Here is a 20,675-nt window from a genome sequence, read left to right on the forward strand (position 1 = left end):
CGAGATGGAAGCCCTCGTCGTCCTGGAAGGCGATCGATGACGAACTGTCAGCACGCCTGCTCTGCTCCTGACACAATGGAGTGTCTTAAGCTAATACGGGGCTTAAAAAAGAACCCAAAGCGTGGAGCAATGTGAGGAGGCGAGGGTATTATGTGGCGGTGCTATGTCGGTATTGACGATATTGAAGGCAACCTAAGGGGCTTCGAGGATATCATCAAAATGGGTATGAAAAATCGTCGATGACTGGCCAGGAGAATGATGACAGTGACGGGCACTGACAGCAGTGGCATAGGTATCTTTGAAACGATGTGGAATCGAATAATCGAAAAACATTGCCGTTATTGAAAAAGATACCGGCATCGACTGAGTCGAAGTCGAATCAATAGGGCGTCAAGGACACCGAAGGAAAACGGAGGTGTCGAGGGCATCGATGCATGGAGGTAGGCATTTATGCCGTTTGTGGCATGGCCACGGGCATCAACTATAGGGCCACAGACGTTGACGGTATCGATTTGGACAGACTCAGATTTCCAAGTGTACATGGCATCGGTGCCCCAGACACGTGTGTCGGTGGCATCGATATGGACACGTATGGAATCGATGGCATGGATCTCCCAGTCGATGAATTCCATCCCGGCATCAACGCCAGTCCTGGAATCGGCATGGGCATCGATGCCAGCCATAAGGCTGGCATTGGCATCAACGCCCATCCACGGAATCGAGCCGGCATGGATACCCACCGATGGGACCCACCTGGGCATCGAATTTCACCGATGGGAGCAGCCTGGCATCGACTGCCCTCGATGGATGCATTCTAACATAGATGCCCATGGATGAAACACCTGGGCATCGGTTGTCCATCGATGCAAAAGGACCTGGCACCGATGCCATCGACGGACGGCCATCCGGCACCAATGCCATCGACGGACAAGCCATCCGGCACCGATGTCCATCGATGGGGACCATCCGGCACCGATGTCCACCGATGGGGACCATCCGGCATCGATGCCCACCGACGAATCGATGTGGCACCGATGCCCACCGATGGAAAAGGGCTGGACATCGGTGGGGAGGATGGGGCATCGATGGCATCCCCAAAAGGGGGGGTGGCATCGATGAAGTGACCCTGGGATCGTTAAAAAGTGTCTCGGGCAGCGGTGGCGGCGACCCGAGTATGCATGGCAGTGACTAACAGCGTGTGCGTCAATGGCATGCATCCGGGTAGGGATGGCACTGAGGAAGCCCAAGGAAAAAAAACAGTGCGTAGGAGGAAAAAGCCTGGTAGCACTGAAAAGCAAAAAACATGGATAAAGGCATCAGGGCACCGTGGGGGGAGGGGCGCTGATGACATATAAAAGCCCAGGGCGGTTTAGGAGGGTCCCGGTGTAGCGATAGGGTATCGACTGCGTGAGGGTACCAGGGAACGAAGGACTTGAAGCTACAGAGGTCCTAAAGTTAAGGAAAAAATCCCTACCCCACTAGCATAAGCAAGCAGAGTGTCACAGAGATACTCGCAAGCTGTTTAAAGCTAACTGAAAAATGGGGGAAGGGAAGGCTTCAGTCAGTTAACAGCCTTAAGATAGTGACAGAAACCGACCGAAAAATAAGAATTAGTACTCACCGAGCGTCGTAAAAACGTACGCGGAGGGAGACCTGTGCAGGGAAAAGTGTTTTTTGAAGTGAAAAGTTAAGTGTTTCCATGAGGTAATTAGTTAAAAAATCCTCACAGAGCTCCAACCGCTATGCTGACTGCAGAGCGGAAAAAAGAAGACTGAGGGAGACACCTGTGGCTCACAGGGATAATTGCAGGCTGGGCATGCTCAGTGCACCCAGTGTGCTAGTGTCAGTCAAAGCTTGTTGAAACTTTGACAGAAAAGTTTTCCGTACAGGGCTCCATCCTCGATGTCACCCATTTGTGAGGACTACCATCCTGCTTGTCCTGTGAGAAACTTGAGGTCCCGTACTCTGATCACTCTATAATATCACTCAGGCTAACTTACACAGGTAAACAAAATAGGCAGATCAGTAAGGAAAATGTCACCATTATAGAATGATAAGGGTTTTAAAAAATTCTTACTTGAGAAGTGGCAGGAGTATAACTTAGAGAATAATATACCAGACATATATGCGTTGACCTTTGGCAATGTGCTAAAGCTGTCCTCCATGGATATTTTATTTCATATCAAATCGGGAAAAGAAAATTGCAAAACAAAAAGTTTTAGAATTTATACAAATGTTGGGGGTTCTGAGTAGAAACATATGTTACTCTACACAAGAGAGCAAACAAAAATTGAAAAGCATTCATAGAGAACTGAATGACATCAAAGCCGAACAGAATTTCCTTTATTATCAGTTTTGACTGTTTCAATGGGGAAACAAATCTGGCAGGCTTTTGGCTAATTTGTTAAGAAACATCAATTCAAGGAATGCAAAATATACTCTGTACTAGAAACGGAAGGCCACAGCGATCCACTATCAGCTAAAATGCCTCATTTGACAATATCCATTCTTCTGGGTCCAGAATCTCCCTACTGAGAAAGTCTGCTCTCACATTGGCTTTTCCTGCAATGTGCGAGGCCGAGATTTCCTGAAGATGCACTTCCACCCATTCCATAAGTTGGTCTATCTCCTGCGACAATCACTGGCTCTTGGTTCCTCCCTGCCGATTGATGTAAGCCACGGTTGTTGCATTGTCCACCATTATCCGTACATCTCGACCCTTCAACCTACCACTGAACTGCAAGGATGCCAACCGGACTATCTGGGCTTCCAGCTGATTGATTTTCCTGATAGTGAGCTCCCCAACCTTGGAGGCTCGCATCCATCATGAGTACTAACCAGTCCAGTGATTTTAGGGAAACTCCCTTTCTTAGATGATCCGCTTGTTACCAACATGTAATTGAGAGCAGACTTCCATCAGTAGGTGGAGCCGAATCGAATAATCCTGAGACTGTGGACTCCAACAAGACAGCAGGAAGCACCGATGAGGATGCTTATGCGCTGTCGCCCATGGGTACCACTTCCATGGTACCACAGGTGACTCGCCATCAAACTGAGTACCTGTGGATAGGACCAAGCTGTCGGGTGTATAGTGTTTATCAACAGATACACTTGTGCCATCAACTTCTGAATACAAGCTTCCGACAGGAAAACCTTGCCCTGCCTCGTGTCGAACCTAACACTAGTGACTGATATGGTTGAAGACTGTTCTTGGCCAGGTTCACCTCCCATCCAAGCTCCTGCAGAGGGAGATTACCTTGAGGGTCACCAGGCGGCTCTCTTCCAGAGACCTGGCCTGAATCAGACAGTGGTCCAAGTATGGGTGTACCAGGATTCCATCCTTTCTCAACTCTGCCGCCACCACCACCACCACCATAACCTTGGAAAAAGTTCTGGGTGCTGTGGCCAGACCAAAAGGCAACGCCTGAAACTGATAATGGCATCCTAAAACCCCGAAGTGCAGAAATCTTTGGTGCTCTAGTCAGATGGGAATGTGCAAGTACACTACATGCCCATTATCACTGGGCACAATGTTTCCATGGGAAAATGAGCCACTCGAAAATGACAGGGTCCAGGATGGGTCCTTTGAGGTCCAGGATGGGATGAAAGGAACCCTCCTTCTTATTTATTTAATTTTTTTTTCTATACGACATTCCTGTAAAAGTACAAATCATATCGGTTTACAATGAAACTTCAAATTCGCTCTAAGGCGATACATGGAACAATGATGCCAGTTAACAGAAGAAACACTAAACGTAACCTAAAACTCTAGAGACTCATTCTTGGGCACAATGAATTAAATGGAATATCGACCCATATTTTCTTGAGACGTGGGCACTGGGACCACAGCCCAGAGACTGAGTAGCCTTGACAATGTACTCTCCACTGCCTGCTTCTTCTGTGAGGTGTGGCAGGGAGATACCATGAGCATGTCCCGAGGAACACTACAAAATTCCAGCACATATCCCTCTCATATCACCTCCAGGACCCACTGGTCCGATGTGACTTCGACATACCTCTGATAAAAGAGAGAGAGGTGCTCCCTATCTCCTGTTCCAGGGGGGTGGCTTGGCAAACCTTAATTGAGAGGCTCGGGAGACTCTGCTACCCGAGCCTGCGCCCCATCTGGGCTATCTGGGATGAAAGGACTGAGACCTACCAAAAGGTCAACTCCTCTGAAAGGTCACTCCTCTGTAGGGTCAAAAATGTTGGGTCCCCTAACATGCCAAAGAAGCGCGGCATCTGCTTCTTATCCTCCGGCAACTAAGGAATCGGGGATTTGCCCCACTTATTGACCAGCTTCTCCAACTCTCTCCCAAACAAGAGTGAGCCTTTAAATGGCAATTTTGCAAGGTTAGCCTTGGAGGTCGCATCAGCCGACCAATTTCTTAGCCATAACTATTGCCTGGCCACTATCACCAAAGCCACCCCTCTGGCTGATGTGTGGACCAAATCGTAGCCCGCATCTGCCAAAAAGGCAGCCTCTGGCTCCATAACTGCCTTGGAATTCACTCCAGAATCATCGACCTCCTGACAGAGAAGCAAACAAGTGTGAGCCACCAGGGAACAATAAGAAGCTATGGTCACTGCCACTGCTTCATATGCTGGCTTAAGGATGGCCTCAATCCTTCTATCGTGCACATCCTTCAAGGCCGCTCCTCCCTCCATGGGGATAGTCATCCGCTTGGAGACAGCACAGACAAACACGTCTACTTTTGGAAAACGCAAATGCTCTCTCGCCACTGGATCTAGGGGGTACAGGCCTTTCAAAACTCTACCCCCTTGAAATTAGTCTCTGGAACACCCCACTAATGATCAATCGATTCTTGAATAGCTTCTATAACAGGAAAAAAACAAGAGACTTTGAGCAAAGAAACCAAAATGGGATTTTTCTTTGGCTAAGACATGGAATCAGCCCCAGGTACTCCCAGCATCTTTAATGTCTGAGAAATCTCTATAAAAGAACCGCAACATAGTCCTATACGGTTCCAGTCCCGGAGGAATTTCCCCATCCTCCAGAGAGTCAGGATAGGTCTCATCATCTGTTTCATCGGGATCCCTACTGAGAAGACTGCTGCCGAACTAGGTGTACTTCAGCGCTTAACTGTAGTACCACACGCGTGAGAAGTCACCACCTGCAACTCTGATCTGGCAAGATTGGACAGGACTGCGGTTTGTGCCTGAAGAAAGGATTGCAATCATTGAAAAAAATTCCATCCAAGAAAAGACAGAAGGATACATGCCAAATCCAGAAGGCACTGACAAACCAGGTAAGGGAGATCCAAGATCAGGTACCACTCCTGACCTGTTTTTACCCAGACCTTCATCAGGCTGGGAACAACCAGGCTTAGTAAAATCAGAGAAGAGTAATTCCCCCTGAGCCTCCAAACAGTGCTGACACAAGTTAGAAGGAATGTCAGGCTGATATGCCCGATTATGACACGCCATACACAGGACACTTAGGTTTCTTCGCTACAGGTGCCATCAGTTAAGGCTCATGATACTGTGCCAAAATAAGCGCCCAACTTGAGCACCAACAGGACATTGTTGCGACCGTCACTGCCCAACGTCTCCACCCCGCCCACCTTACCTCTGTGGTGACACCCTCTTTGCTTGTTGGATGTTTGGCTGCTGCTGCGTCATCTTGCCGCCCTCCTCTGGCATCCCCGGACCGGCAAGACGCTGCACTCCGCCATGTTTCCCAGAAGCCTAAGGGCGCGCGCGCAGCCCCGACTCAAGTACCAGCAGTGGCGCGAACCTCAGGGGCATCCCCCTGAGATGACGTCATCCGCACCGGATATTTAAGGTCTCTGAATTCGCTTACTAATCGATTTAGCAAGGAAAGGAAAGGAAAGGTTTCTTATGCTCCTAGCTACTCTGCCTGATCGGACTTACCAGGGGTACCCGATCCTCGGGGGCCTCGTTTCTCTTTTGCCTTTCAGGTCACAGTCTGGAACCGGTACTCGCTCCTCGAGGGCCCATGATCTCGGACCTGCTTCTGAATACCACTTCTGCCAGGAAGTCATCGCTGCCTACAACACCAGTGAGTTACCATCCTTCTCTCAAAGCTTTCCCTGGAACCAGGTACTCACTCATGGAGGGCCTAATCCATTCCAGCTCCTGGGCTGCTTCAAGAGACTATTGTGTGAGTGTTACCATCAAGGTTCTATACCTGAACTCTGCATACCCTGCCTACTCACTATGCTTAGTTTCTCTACAGCTCTGCCATCCTGGGATCGCTGTTCCAGTATCTGAGAGACGATAGCCCAGCCGGGCGCTTCCAGCTCACTACTGCCACCTCTGGTGGCTCATTACACTGTTTAATAAAAGAACTAGTGTGTGTCTGTCTCCAAACTCTGAGCCTGACTGGTGGTCCCTCTCGGGATTTTCCCCCGGGGGCGTGGTCATCTGCTACCGGCCCAAGGATCCACCCACAACTATCCCAAACAATAACAGATTGCTAATTCCATGGATCCGGCACAACTCAATGCCTTGCACGCCATACCGGGCCTGGCCCAGCGCATTGTGGAGCAGCAAGATGCCTTGGAGAAACTTGCTTCAGCGTTTCATCAGCTACACACACAGAAGATTCAAGGCACAGCTTCCAACCATGAAGGTCAGTTACAGGAAGTAACTTTAAAGACTGCTGTACCACTGGCGGTTCCAATCCGCTTTTCCGGAGAAATCTAGAAGACCCGGGGCTTTTTAAACCAGTGCTGCATGCATTTTGCCTTACATCCATCATTGTTTCCTACGGCTCTCTCCAAGACTACCTACATCCTTTCATACCTGGATGATAGGGCCTTGTCTTGGGCATCTACCTTGTGGGAATGCAAGGACCCCATTTTGCAGGACATAAAAGGATTTATGGACTTGTTTAAATCCGTTTTCAAAGACTCTGCTCGAACATCTGTAGTCGGTTCTGCTTTGGTTGAATTGAAACAAGGCAACAGATCTTTGGCTGAATTTGCCATAGAGTTCAAAACTCTTGCAAAGGAACTCCGCTGGGACCCCAATTGTCTCAAGACTCTCTTTTGCAGAGGCCTGGATACCCGTTTAAAGGACGAGCTGGCTGCTCGCGAAACACCTGACTCGCTGGACAAATTAGTAGCCTTGGCCACTCGGATTGATCCCCGACTCCGGGACAAGATGAAGGAACTCTGGCCTAAGGTGTTACCTGGGTCGAAACAGGCTAGTGCTACATCTGCACCTCGGATGGTTCCAGGAATCCTTGCTGCTGATAAAGATGAACCAATGCAACTTGGTCAAGGACGTTTGACTTCCAAAGAAAGAAGACTTCGGAAGAAGCGTGGCCTTTGCATGTACTGTGGTCAGCCCGGCCATGATGTCTCTACATGCTCCATTCGTCCGGAAAACGGACGGGCCTAAGTCCTGCAGGAGGACTGTTCTTAGGCCATACTGCGCCTTCTCCTCCCTCTCTCTCCCAGTCTCCTTGACCTACAGACTCGTCACGGTTCAGACTCCTGCCCTAGTGGACAGGGGCAGGAGGCAACTTCATTCTCAGACGTCTAGTGGAAGACTGGAGGAGACCCCTCATCAAATTGAAAGATCCACTACTGAGTCACCATTTGAGGTGGGTTATGGACGTTCCCCAGCATCGTCACTTCCACTGAAGCTCAGTGACGTCCCTAGCTGCTCAATCCACTGCTGCTGATATTTATATGCTTTCCACATTTCACTCTGAAACCGCTCATTCTCAGCGATTTCTCTTCCAAATCTCAAGACCCACCTGTCATCAATGCAGAAGATGACTTAGAATTCAAAGTCGAAGAGATTATGGATGTTCGTAAAAGAGGCAATACTTTGAATACCTTCTGAAATGGGAAGGTTTTGCCCCCGAAAACTCTTGGGAGCCTCAGACCAATATCCTGGACAAAGAGATGCTTCGTCAGTTCCACATCGCGCATCCTTCAAAACCCAAGCCTGGTACCCGAAGAGGAAATCACCCTTTGAAGGGGGTACTGTTGCGACCGTCGCTGCTCGACGTCTCCAAGCCGCTCACCATACCTCTGTGGTGACTCCCTCTCTGCTTGTTGGATGTTTGGCTGCCGCGGCATCATCTTGCCGCCCTCCTCCGGTGTTTCCGGACTGGCATGACGCTGCACTCCGCCATGTTTCCCAGAAGCCTAAGGGCCCCGTGCACGCGGCGCGGCCCTGACTCAAGTACCAGCAGTGGCGCAAACCTCAGGGGAGTCCCCCTGAGTTGACGTCATCCGCACCGGATATTTAAGGTCTCTGAATTTGCTAACTAATCGAGTTAGCAAGGAAAGGAAAGGTTTCTTACGCTCCTTGCTGCCTCCTCGGACTTACCAGGGGTACCCGCTCCTCGGGGGCCTCATTTCTCTTTTGCCTTTCAGGTCGTAGTCTGGAACCGGTACTCGCTCCTCGAAGGCCCACGTTCTCAGACCTGCTTCGAAATACCACTTCTGCCAGGAAGTCATCGCTGCCTACAACACCAGTGAGTTACCATCCTTCTCTCAGAGCTTTCCCTGGAACCAGGTACTCGCTCCTCGAGGGCCTAATCCATTCCAGCTCCTGAGCTGCTTCAAAAGACTATTGTGTGAGGGTTACCATTAAGGTTCTATACCTGAACTCTGCATACCCTGCCTGCTCACTATACTTAGTTTCTCTATAGCTCTGCCATCCTGGGATCGCTGTTCCAGTATTTGAGGGACTACAGCCCAGCCGGGTGCTTCCAGCTCACTACTGCCACCTCTGGTGGTTCAATACACTGCTTAATAAAAGAACTAGTGTGTGTCTGTCTCCAAACTCTGAACCTGACCCGTGGTCCCTCTCAGGATCTTCCCCCGGGTGCGTGGTCATCTGCCACCGGCCCAAGGATCCACCCACAACTATCCTAAACAATAACAGACATGCAGGGAATGTGCATAAAAACAATTGTGTTCATGCATATGGGTGTAAAAAAAGGCGTGTGCGAGTGCCCACAATTTGGGCGCCCTGGTAGGCACTCCTATGGTCTTAACTAGGCGCTGAACTAGGCACCCAGCTAGGTGCTCAACTGGGCACACAACCAAAACGCACAACAGGCCGCACAGTCAGGTGCACAAGTCACGATCCAATGGAACTGAAAAGGGCAGCAAATGGTGCACAAAAATTGCGCAAAAGTGCCACTATGGCCTACCACATGGTGAACCAGCCGAGCCTCGGAGCAGGGCCTAGCTGCAAGAGCTGCTCAACCCGCCAGGCTGCCCCCCTGATTCCTAACACCACCAGAGGTGGGAACAGCCATTGGATTGTTCACCGAACAAGGAGACCAGAGAGGGGGGAAGGGAGGTATGCCTAATCAAATCCCCTTCTCTTCTCAATTTTACAAAGCTTTACCTGAGCTCAGCCCATTCCGGCTGAGTACAAGCATGGTCTCCAGCTGTGAGGGGAGAGGGTAAATATCATTACCACCACATTCAGCTGCCTGCACTCACTTGCCTTTCAGCTTTTTTTTTTACAACTAAGTCCACGCCAGCTCAAAGGCCAGTTACTCATCTGAGGGACCTTGGAAATTCCCTCAGGAATTCTCAACTGGGGGAGGGACCATTTGGCATCACTGCAGGAGAGTGTGGTGAATTAAATTTCCTTGTTTCTTTCTCCTTCCAGAACTTAAAGCAATCCTCAGAAGGGAGATGCACGTCCACCATCTGCTGGAGATGGAGAATACTGGCAGGCTGATTTCATTGCAAGAGTACATTTATTGTGATGTCAGCTTTGCTCTGTCTCCATCTGTGGTAGAAGTGCATAACCCATTGGATCTGGATTTATCTGACTAGATGCTAAGAAATTCAAAATATTGTGCACTCTAACCAAACAGGGTTCATTAAAGGGCATCATTCCTCCACCAATATATTTAAAAAGTGTTAGCTTTACATGCAACTAAATTGGATAATGCTGACGATATGTTGGTCAATTTAGAGTCAGAAAAAGCCTTTGAGAGAGTTGAGTGGTCACATATGTGGTGGTTACTTAAAAAATTTAGATTTAAAATTATTTTTATGCGCTCAGTGCAGCTATTATATTTGGAACCTTGGTCACAGTTTCAGGTTAATGGCACATTATCTAGAAAATGTAAGATATGAAGAGGGATTCGTCACGAAGTTGGATATGCTCTGGAATTATGTGTTATTAGAACCCTTGGCGATTAAATTTTGAAATATGGAGGGTTTCCAGGGTGTCATTTTGAAAAAGAAATTGATAAAAATCAGTCTTTTTGCAGATGATATGCTATTGTTTATGGGAAACCCTATGTCTTGCTTTATTGCTGTCGCTGAAAAATAGATGTGAGGTACCTTTCCTTCTCAGTTGGAATGTGTCAGCACTAAAATACTTGGATATTTGGCTAACCCACACAGAGGAGGAAATTTATCAACTTTTCTTGAAATGTAAAGGCCATCTTTTTAAATGGATGGGTTATCCGATCACACTAATGGGCAGATGCGCGGTGATGAAGATAGTAATCCTACCAAAGATACTCTCTGGTATTCAAATGCTTCCTGTGTGGATTCAAGTTGCAGAATTATCCAGCTTTGGATCTGCTTTAATATCCTTTATTTGGCAGAAAAAGAGAGCAAGATCGAAATACAATATTTTATGTAAAGATAAAGTAGGTGGGTTAGCATTACCAGATTTAAGGGCTTATAATATAGCCTCCTTATTATGTTATATACAAGAATGGGTGTCCTTCCACCAAAAGTCTGATACTGATAATTTATTGGGAGAGTTTATTAGACCATGAAACCTTGTTAACATACTACACTTTTGCAAATCAAAAATATTTGTCTGATAGATGGGGTTTCTGGATTCTAGCATTTAAAAAAGGCTTGGAGATGGTGAAGGACATTGAATCAAAGATCACCTCAAATATTCCGATTTATATTTATGACTAGCAATCAGAACTTCCCAAGTGGTGTGGAATGTGGACTTTTCCAAGACTGGAAGGAAAAAGGACTAACTGCTTGGGCCAACAAGTTCAGGCTGCAAGCTCAAGCTTATATTTTTTTCAACAATTACATGAAGAATGGAAGATTTCCAATAAAACTTTCTTTGCTTATCTTTAATCCAGGCATTATTGCTCAAATATAGCAGGAAAGGATCTAAAATCTATAACATTACAGAAGAAGAGGAGACTTTTATTGAAACTATACCCAAATTTAATAAAATTGGTATATGGATGTTAAACAATTCACACCAAATTCGCATTTGAGCAAGCTGACCAATTTATGGGGAGCTGAACTAAGCATCCAACTTGACGAGCATGATATTCTTGCAACTATTTCAGCTCTTCACAGATATATTCCACCAGCAAATCTGAGAGGACTACTGTACAAAATTCTTCATCGTTTGTATGTTACTTGTCTTTGGAGAGTAAAAATGCATATGTGGACTTCAGATCTATATCTTAAATGTAATTGTTGCATTGAAGATTTGTATCATATGTTTACAGAATGTCAGTCTGCAGGGATACTGGAGACAAATTCATGATATTTTTGACAAGTTATTAGGGAAAACAAGACTCTGGAGTGGTAAAATGACATATCTGTACATAGCTGATAAATCCCTAGTATTACCCGCTGGTAGTGTGAAACTAATTAGTATTTCATTGACAATAGCGAAAAAGGTTATTCTTTCTTGCTGGCACAATGAGGATGTACCCTCTATTAACCTCTGGAAATCAGAAATGAAAATCTATGCTAATTTAGAAAAACTTAAACAAGAATTAGATGGTCATTTATCTTTAATGAAACAAAAACATTATTTTCAGTTTTGGGCATATATGTTAAGATTACTTTAACTGCAATTAGTAGATGTTTTGGGTTCTATTCTCCAAGTGGTAAGAGTGGTTTAGAGAATGTGTGAGTGTGGTTATGTTGAGAGTGCTAGAGAATGACTGGGAATCAGATTTTGGAAAAGCATAAAGGGGAAATTCTGTTGCTTTGTAAATGTTGTACTATCCAGGCATGGAAGTTATTTGGTTAACTGGAGTTTGTACACAAACCTTTTTTTGTTACAATAAAAATATTTTACACAAAAAAAAAAGAAGAATGTCTTACTACTTTTGTATTGCTTCATGGTGAGACTGTATCTAGAGTACTGTGTGCCATTCTGGTTGCTGTAACACATAAAATATATAGCTGAACTGGAAAATATACAGAGAAGGGCAACCAAAATAATAAAGGGGACGAAACAGCTCCACTATGAGGAAAGGCTAAAGAGGTTAGGGCTGTTCAGCTTGGGGAAGAGATGGATGAGGGGGGTGATATGATAGGGATCTATAAAACCATGAGTGGAATAGAATAGGTAAATGTGAATTGGTTATTTACTCTTTCAAATACTACAAAAACTAGGGAGCATTCCATGAAGTTATAAATAGTACATTTAAAACAAATCGGAAAAAAATATTTTTCATTCAATGCAAAATTAAACTCTAAAATTCATTAATGGAGGATGTAGTAAAAGCAACTAGTGAAGCTGGGTTTAAAACATATTTAGATAGGTTCTTGGAAGAGACGTGCATAAACTGTTGTCAACCAGATAAGTACTCGCTTTTCCCAAGTCTATCTCTATGTTAATAGCATGGGATCTACCTTGGGATCCTGCCGGGTATGTGTGACCTGGATTGACCACTGTTGGAAACAGGATACTGGGCTTCATTGATCCTCATTCTGACCCAGTAAGGCAATTCTTATGTTCTCTCCTCCTTCTCAGCCAACGGCATGACATTAGGCTGGTAGGCCCAGCACTCACTTGGGTCTCATCTTTTCTCCAAAACCGCACCCAAACTATCTCCACAGCTATACGCTTCTCCAAAGCCTACTCTTTTTCTTGTTGAGTACCCCAAAGCTCCATTCTCTCCTCTTGAGTAAGCTCATTAGACAAAGTAACATCTCCAGTTACGCCTATGCTGATGACATATAGCTACTAATCTCAAATGGCTCAAACCAGGATCAAGCCATCATGAACCTCAAACAAACACTAGAGAAAACTGTTAAATGGCTACAACAGAACAAACTCAATCCCCAAAAGACAAAGATGTTATGAACAGGGAAAATGGACCTTAGTCAACCTCTCCCAACAATGACCCTAGGGGGAACTACTCTAACCCTCAAGTCCAAGTGGTAACCAAAATTGCCTTCTTCCATCTCTGCCAGCTCTACCATTTCCGCCTATTACTGGACAACATGGCCTTCACAACTGCCATTCGAGCCATCGTTATTTCATACTTGGACTACTCTAACATATTGTACATAGTGAAAAATCTTCAGAGGGATAGCCATGTTAGTCTGGTGTAGCAAAAATGACAGGAGTTGAGTGGCACAATATAGACTGACCAATTTATTAAATCATGAGCTTTTGAGGACAGAGTCCACTTCATCAGATGCATGTAAGAATCCTCAACACCTTAAGTTGCTGTCTTCAAGTTTTACAAAACGCTGCTGATAATGAATGCAAACAAATTTGATCGAATTATCCCAATCCTGAAAAGTTTACATTAGCTGCCTATACTTTACAGCAATAATTTCAAGATACTGATTCTTGCCTACAAATCCCTCAGAGATCTAACCCTACCTATCTCAACAGCTACATTGCCACTAAAAGCTAGCCCACTCACTGCACTCATCATCTCAAGCCCATCTTGTGACACCATCCCTCATGCACCTCACAACCACCAGTAAAAGGACCTTAACAGGCTCTGCCCCAGACCTCTAGAACTCCCTACTCTGTACATCAGGTCTGCCCCAGATCTCCGAATATTTATGAAATCAGTGAAATCTTGGCTCTTTGAAGCAGCTTTCAGCAATAGCAAACCCAGAACTCATTTAAACCACATATAGACCTCTACTATATTGAACTGTTTAGACCATCGAAAACCTCCTCTGACCTTCACAAGATAATAAATAAATCGCTCCATTAAACTACCTACTCTGAGTTCAGCTTAAGGGCCACCATCCCTCCTCAGCCCTCCCAATGTAGCAATGTAGAAATGCTCTCTGGAGTACCGTTGGGTGAACGCCCAATAGGTTTGGAAGCAAATGCTATATACTTTTGTAATTTGTTGATGTATTATTCACCTTGTCACTAAAACATGTTCCTAATGTGATGTGTTTATTGTTGCAACCTGCTAAGTGCATTTTGACAACTTAGCAGGCAAGAAGTCAAACAAATACAATATTTTAAACAAGAATGTTTCTTATCATAGTTCAAAATTCACATTAGTTCACAGAATTTAACATTCCTGAATAATTTTATTATCTGTAAAGAAATACTACATGAATCATACCTACTATTACATCTTCCTTCTGAAGGCCAGCTTCATTTGAAATGGATTGTGAGATCCTTCTATGTAAAACAAATAAGAAAATGAAACAGCACATTATTCAAACCTCAGTGCAGCACTACCAGAAAATTACCTTAAAAATGGTAATGTCTGAAGGAAAAAAAATTCATAATTTCATTTAAAGGTTCCTCAAACTGAGACAAAGCAGAGTTGCCTAACTGTAACAGGTGTTCTCCGAGGACAGTAGGATGTTAATCCTCACATATGGGTGACATCATCAAATGGAGCCCCGATGCGGAAAACTTTTGCGCCAACAGGGACCGCAAGGATGCTTCTTTGAATTCCTTCGATGCTCGCCCGGTCTTTTCCCAGTGCTGATGAAAATGACAAGGAACTCAACATCGTTGGCCTAGAGGAGATCGACAGTGGTTGGTCTTCGGCACCTCTATCCGCTGATGGCATCTACAGAACCAACGGTCTCACCGATGTCAATGGCTCGATGTCTAATGGTGAGACTCCTTGGTCTTTCGATGCCAATGCCGCCGATGCTGATGCCGATGGCTCGGACTACTTCAACCTTAATATTTATTTATTTATTTTATTTATTTAAGGTTTTTATATACCGGCAATCATGAGGACATATCTTGCTGGTTTACATGAAACGGGGTGCATTAAATACATCAAACTAAAACTGTGGTGATCGAAGGAAACAGTTACAATTAACAAGGGTCACAGAACTTGGAGGAGAAGGAAGAGATAGGAAAGAATAACTGGTTAGACAAAATACAGATTAAATTAATTAAATACTATGTACAAATGGTATTGTTAATGGTTGAATGTTTTGGGGAGTCCTTGGATTGAGTCCTTGGATTGTGTCATTAGATTGTGTCTGGGAAAGCTTGCTTGAATAACCAAGTCTTAAGTCCTTTCCTAAAAGTTAGGAGGCATGGTTCTAGTCTGAGATCTGTAGGAATGGAATTCCATAGAGAAGGGCCAGCTGTGGAGGTGGCCCGATCTCTGAGGGTAATGTGTCTGGTCGTTTTCGTGGGAGGAACTTGGAGGGCGCCTCTGTAAACTTCTCTGGTAGGTCTTGTCGAATTGTATGCTTGGAGGGGGATTTGAAGATCGAGGGAGATGCGTTGATGTATAGTTTTGAAGATGACACACATGGCTTTATACATGATACGGAAGTATACGGGTAGCCAATGTAGCTCTTTCAGGATGGGAGTTATGTGGTCTCTCTTTTTTGCGCCTGTTAGTAGTCGGGCTGCTGAATTTTGAACCATCTGTAATGGTTTGGAATAGGATGAAGGCAGACCTAGCAATAGGGAATTGCAGTAGTCTAATTTTGAGAAGATGACTGCTTGGATGATCGTTCTGAAGTCTTGAGCATGGAAGAGAGGTCTTATCCTTTTCAGGACATGGAGTTTATAGAAACAGTCTTTGGTTGTTTTGTTGATATGTGCTTTGAAGTTTAGCCGGTTGTCTATTATCACTCCTAAGTCTCTAACTTGTGAGGTAGGTAGGTTGGTAGGAAGAGAAGAGTTAGAGCTATTGTTCTCAGGAGAGATGAGTAGGATTTCTGTCTTGGAGGAGTTTAAGATGAGGTGAAGGCTGTTGAGTAGTTGTTTGATTTTCAGGTGGCATGATTCCCAGAAGTCAAGAGTTTTAGAGTATGTGTCTTTGATGGGGATGATGATTTGAATATCATCTGCGTATAGGAAATACTTTAGATTGAGGTCGGTGAGAAGTTGGCAGAGAGGAAGAAGGTAAATATTGAAAAGAGTCGGAGATAATGAAGAACCTTGCGGGACTCCTATGACGGCGTCAAATCTTGAAGATTCCTTGTTTTGGAGTCTAACTTTGTAGCCTCTGTTGTTGAGGAAGGTTTTGAACCAGGATAGGACAGTGCCGCTGATTCCTATGGACGACAGCTGGTTTAGGAGGATGGCGTGGTTGACCGTGTCAAACGCTGCGGATAAGTCTAATAAGATCAATAGGAAAGAGTTTCCTTTGTCGAGGCCCAATAAGATAAGGTCTGTCAACGAGGTGAGGAGGGATTCTGTGCCTCGATTTTTTCGGAAGCCGTGTTGTGGGGTGAAGAGAAGATTGTTGTCTTCGATGAAATCTGAAAGTTGAGAGTTCACTAGTTTTTCCATGATCTTGGCAATGAATGGGAGGTTAGCGATGGGGCGGAAGTTGTTGGGGTCCTTCGGGTCAAGGTTAGGTTTCTTTAGGAGCGGTGAGATTGAGGCCATTTTGAGATCATCTGGGAAGGTTCCTTGGGCTAGGGAGCAATTGATGATATTTGTCAATGATGTGGCTATTGTGTCTGGAATAGATAGAAGTAGTTTGGAGGGGATGTGGTCTGCAGGATGAGACGAGGGTTTCATTCTTTTCAGGATGGCTTGTATCTCAATGGAAGAGACGGGTTCAAAGGTGTTTAAGCTGACGTTTTTGTAGGCAGGTTGATGATATGTCTGGAGGGCGGCGGTGTCGGGGGGCAGTTGTGTTAGGAGATTGGTGATTTTATTTTGGAAAAACTGAGCAAGTTCTTCAGCTTTGGACTGAGCCGTGTTGCCGGGGATTTCTCGCGGTAAGGCTTGGGTGAGGCTGGAGACATAAGTGAAGAGGGCTTTGGCGTCAAAGACCAGGTTGTGAATCTTAGATGCATAATAGTCTTTTTTTGACTTTGAGGTGAGGGATTTGTACTGGTATAGAATAGATTTGTATGAGGAAATAGTGGAGTCGCAAGGGGTTTTACGCCAGATTGCTTCTTTTTTTCTTAAACTTTGTTTTAGTTTTCTGAGTTCAATGGTGAACCAAGGTTGTCTGCTGCCGGCATTGGTGTGAGATTTTTTTGTTGTTGAAGGACAGAGCTTATTAGCTATATTTTCTGTTATGTTATTCCAGGAGCGAATGGCAGTGTTCGGGTCGGTGAAGTCTAATAATGGGAGCTGTGAGACCAACTGGGTGTTAAGGTCTTCTAGGGAGCATCGCCTCTTGTAGTGGAATGAAGGTGAGGGGATGTTAGGAGTGTTGGATTCTTTCAGCGCGAAGGAGGTAGAGATGAGAGTGTGGTCTGACCATGGAACCTTTTTGTTCTTCAGATTGGATGTAGTCGTAATGCCTTTATTGACGAAAATCAAGTCCAGAGTGTGACCCGCTTTGTGTGTGGGTTCGTTGACTAGTTGTTGGAATCCCATAGCAGACAGGGCTGAGAGGAGGGTTACGCAGCTGTTAGATGGAGAAGGAATGTCTATGTGCAGATTGAAATCACCTAAGATGATTGCTGGAGTATCCAAGTTGATGAGCATGGTGGTGATTTCAAGAATGGGGGAGACATCGGATTCTAGGAGCCCTGGGGGGGCGTAGACAAGAAGGATTTGAAGATTTTGTGAGGTAAAGAAGCCGACTTCCAGTTTTGAGTTAGAGCTGTACGGATGTTGGGAGAAGTTAAGGCTTTTTTTGGTGGCCAGAAGGATTCCACCTCCTCTTTTTTTCAGTCTCGGGAGTGAGAAGACATCATAGGTCTGTGTAGGTAATTGGTTTATTAAAGCCGTATCTGAGGCTTGAGCCATGTTTCGGTTACTGCGCAAATATCTGGTTTGGCGTCGGTGAGGTAATCATTGAAAATTAGGGATTTTTTTGTTAGGGATTGTGCATTGAAAAGAGAGAGTGAGAAGAGGGAGAGGCCTAAAAGCTGGGTGATAGGTGTAATCAAGATGGGGGTGAGGGTTTTTAAGTTATTGTGAAGGGCTCGTCTGGTAGATATTCTCTTAGATGGGAGGCGGTGTTGTAAGATTGGTATTGGAAGAACTAGAGACATTGTGGGTTGTTGAATAGCTGGCGCAGTGGGTGGGCGGATGGTAGAAGGGAGGAAAGCCTGGAATTAGGAGATAAGTAATTAGTTGGTTAGGGCTCTGGATGAGTACAGGTTGGTTGCTTGGCGCAGGACGCTTTGGACGCTTGATTGTTGAGTGGGCGCAGGAAGCTTATCTGTTGAGTGGGCGCAGGAAGCTTGTCTGTTGAGTGGGCGCTTGTCTGTTGAGTGGGCGCAGGAAGCTTGTCTGAGTGGGCGCTTGTCTGTTGAGTGGGCGCAGGAAGTTTGTCTGAGTGGGCGCTTGTCTGTTGAGTGGGCGCTTGTCTGTTGAGTGGGCGCAGGACACTTGTCTGTTGAGTGGGCGCAGGAAGCTTGTCTGTTGAGTGGGCGCAGGACGCTTGTCTGTTGAGTGGGCGCAGGATGCTTGTCTGTTGAGTGGGCGCAGGAAGCTTATCTGTTGAGTGGGCGCAGGACGCTTGTCTGAGTGGGCGCTTGTCTGTTGAGTGGGCGCAGAACGCTTGTCTGTTGAGTGGGCGCAGGAAGCTTGTCTGAGTGGGCGCTTGTCTGTTGAGTGGGCGCAGGATGATCTCTTGATGGATGAGAGTTGGAAGGACGTGAGCTGAATGGATGCTAGCCGAGTTCTAATGCGGTATTGAGTGCAGCAGCTCGGGCGAGGGTTGACACGAAGGGGCGAAACAAAGGGGCAGGCCCCTTTGTCGCGCTCCTTCGTGCACACGACGCCCGGCGCGCGACGCCAGGGAGAGTGGTGGTTTAAATATCCCGCCGGTCGCGCCTCTGACGTCACCGCCGCGACGTTTTTCGTGGGCGGTTCGGGGCGAAGGCTTGCGGCTCGGCTTGGGGCCTGCTGGAGGCGAGGGCTCGTGGTCCGAGTCGAGGCCGGCTCGAGGCGGCGAATCGCGGCTCCGATCTCGGCCGGCTGGAGGCGGGGATTCGCGGCCTTGCAGGTAGGTGGAATCTGAAGAAACAGGCCGGCGATCGGCGAGGGAGCCCGATCGGGGTGAGCGGAACAAGAGGCCTTACCCCGACGGGCTTCAGCGCCGATCGCGCAGGCCTAGTTCACCGCTGGAGCCCCGTGGAAGGTAAAGGAGGTTGGAGAGGCGAGCCATCTTGTTGAGCCGAAGCCCACATCCCTTCAGGGTCATCTGGGCGCATAAGCAGCAACCCTGGATGTTATGCGATGCCCCCAGGCAGAAGACACATATCTCAGGTGGATTTGAGAGGTATATGGTACTCGGGCACTGGGGGCATCGCAGAAAACCAGATGTGACCATGTCAGATGAAACAAAAGAGCACACAGCAGAAGCGATGGCAGTGGGGTGGCAACAGCCAATGGGCACCGATGCACTATTGCCACAGGGAATTAACCACAAAAATAAACTTACCCAAATCATCGAAAACCCTGACTAGGAGCAGTACGGGAATGACACCGAGAGGGACCTGATGACAGAACAACACGGAAAATACCGTGAAAAACACGAGAAAAAGGAAAGGTTTCCACAAGGCCAAAAACAGCCAAAGTGAACTCACTCACACCCTGAAGCTTGCAGCTCCACAGAAAAAGAGAGAATGGAGAGAGACTTTGTGTAGATGAGTGGTATAGGGTATGCTGGGCATGCTCAGTGTGCCCAGTCAAAGTTTTAGAAACTCTGACCTAAGTTTTCCGCATCCAGGCTCCATCTGATGTTGTCACCCATGTGTGAGGTCTACCATCCTGATTGTCCTCTGAGAAAAAGAACATGAACATCAAAAGACATAATCATTTTCATTTGATAGTTTTAAGTACCTATATCTGCTTTTGAAATTGAGGATTTTAGTATACCAAGGGCCTTTACTGTGAAAAAATTATCATTAACAGCATGTTCTTTTAGAATCATGTTCAGAACACTTTTCCCACCAACACCCTTCCAACGCAAAATGTTGTAGCAACAATAGCTGCACTGGGCACTTTCCACTTTCTTGGATTTCCTCCTCTGAGAGTGTGAAGTGACATAAAAGAAAGAAATACACACATGCAGAGCTTTTCCAGCTGAAAGGATTTACCGTACCTCCTAGCCTAGCAATTTTTTCCTTTACATAAAGGCAACTTTTTGTTTTTATTTGACAAAACTATTAAGGGTTCAATCCATTGAAAGTTGGATTTCACACATACAATGCTCCACAATATATGCATTTCAGAAGGAAATGACTCACCCGTTTTACTACTCAGTTATAAAATTAATTCTCTGCATGTAACTTGCTCATCCCATGAGATCTAGATGGGCGCCTCAGGGAAATTATATGCACATAATACGTGGAACTGCAATTTGAGTATCATTACAACACAGTTTGATACAGAATTTCCAAGAGGGAACTATGGCACCTAGAGAGAATTTAAAACTGTTATAGTGTTGACAAAACTAATAGCTGTTGTGGGAAATATGACTGATGATAATTTTATATTATTACAATAAATCCATGGTATAAAATGATTTCATTGCATTATGCATCCAAAGTTCAGTACTAATCGCTAATGAGCTTTAAGGGGTC

At 45.8% G+C, this 20,675-nt stretch overlaps 1 protein-coding gene across 4 annotated transcripts in view; it reads right to left on the reverse strand.

The window, feature by feature from the left end:
- Positions 1 to 20,675, reverse strand: part of MINDY4 (MINDY lysine 48 deubiquitinase 4) — a 459,492-nt gene that overhangs the window by 267,256 nt on the left and 171,561 nt on the right. For all 4 annotated transcript variants that reach the window (XM_029588354.1, XM_029588353.1, XM_029588352.1 and 1 more), the window contains one exon: positions 14,309 to 14,367. In XM_029588354.1, coding sequence (XP_029444214.1) covers positions 14,309 to 14,367 — 59 coding nt within the window. The remainder of the gene's footprint in view (positions 1 to 14,308; positions 14,368 to 20,675) is intronic.

The sequence above is a fragment of the Rhinatrema bivittatum genome, chromosome 2, assembly GCF_901001135.1.
Source record: "Rhinatrema bivittatum chromosome 2, aRhiBiv1.1, whole genome shotgun sequence".
NCBI lineage: Eukaryota > Metazoa > Chordata > Amphibia > Gymnophiona > Rhinatrematidae > Rhinatrema > Rhinatrema bivittatum.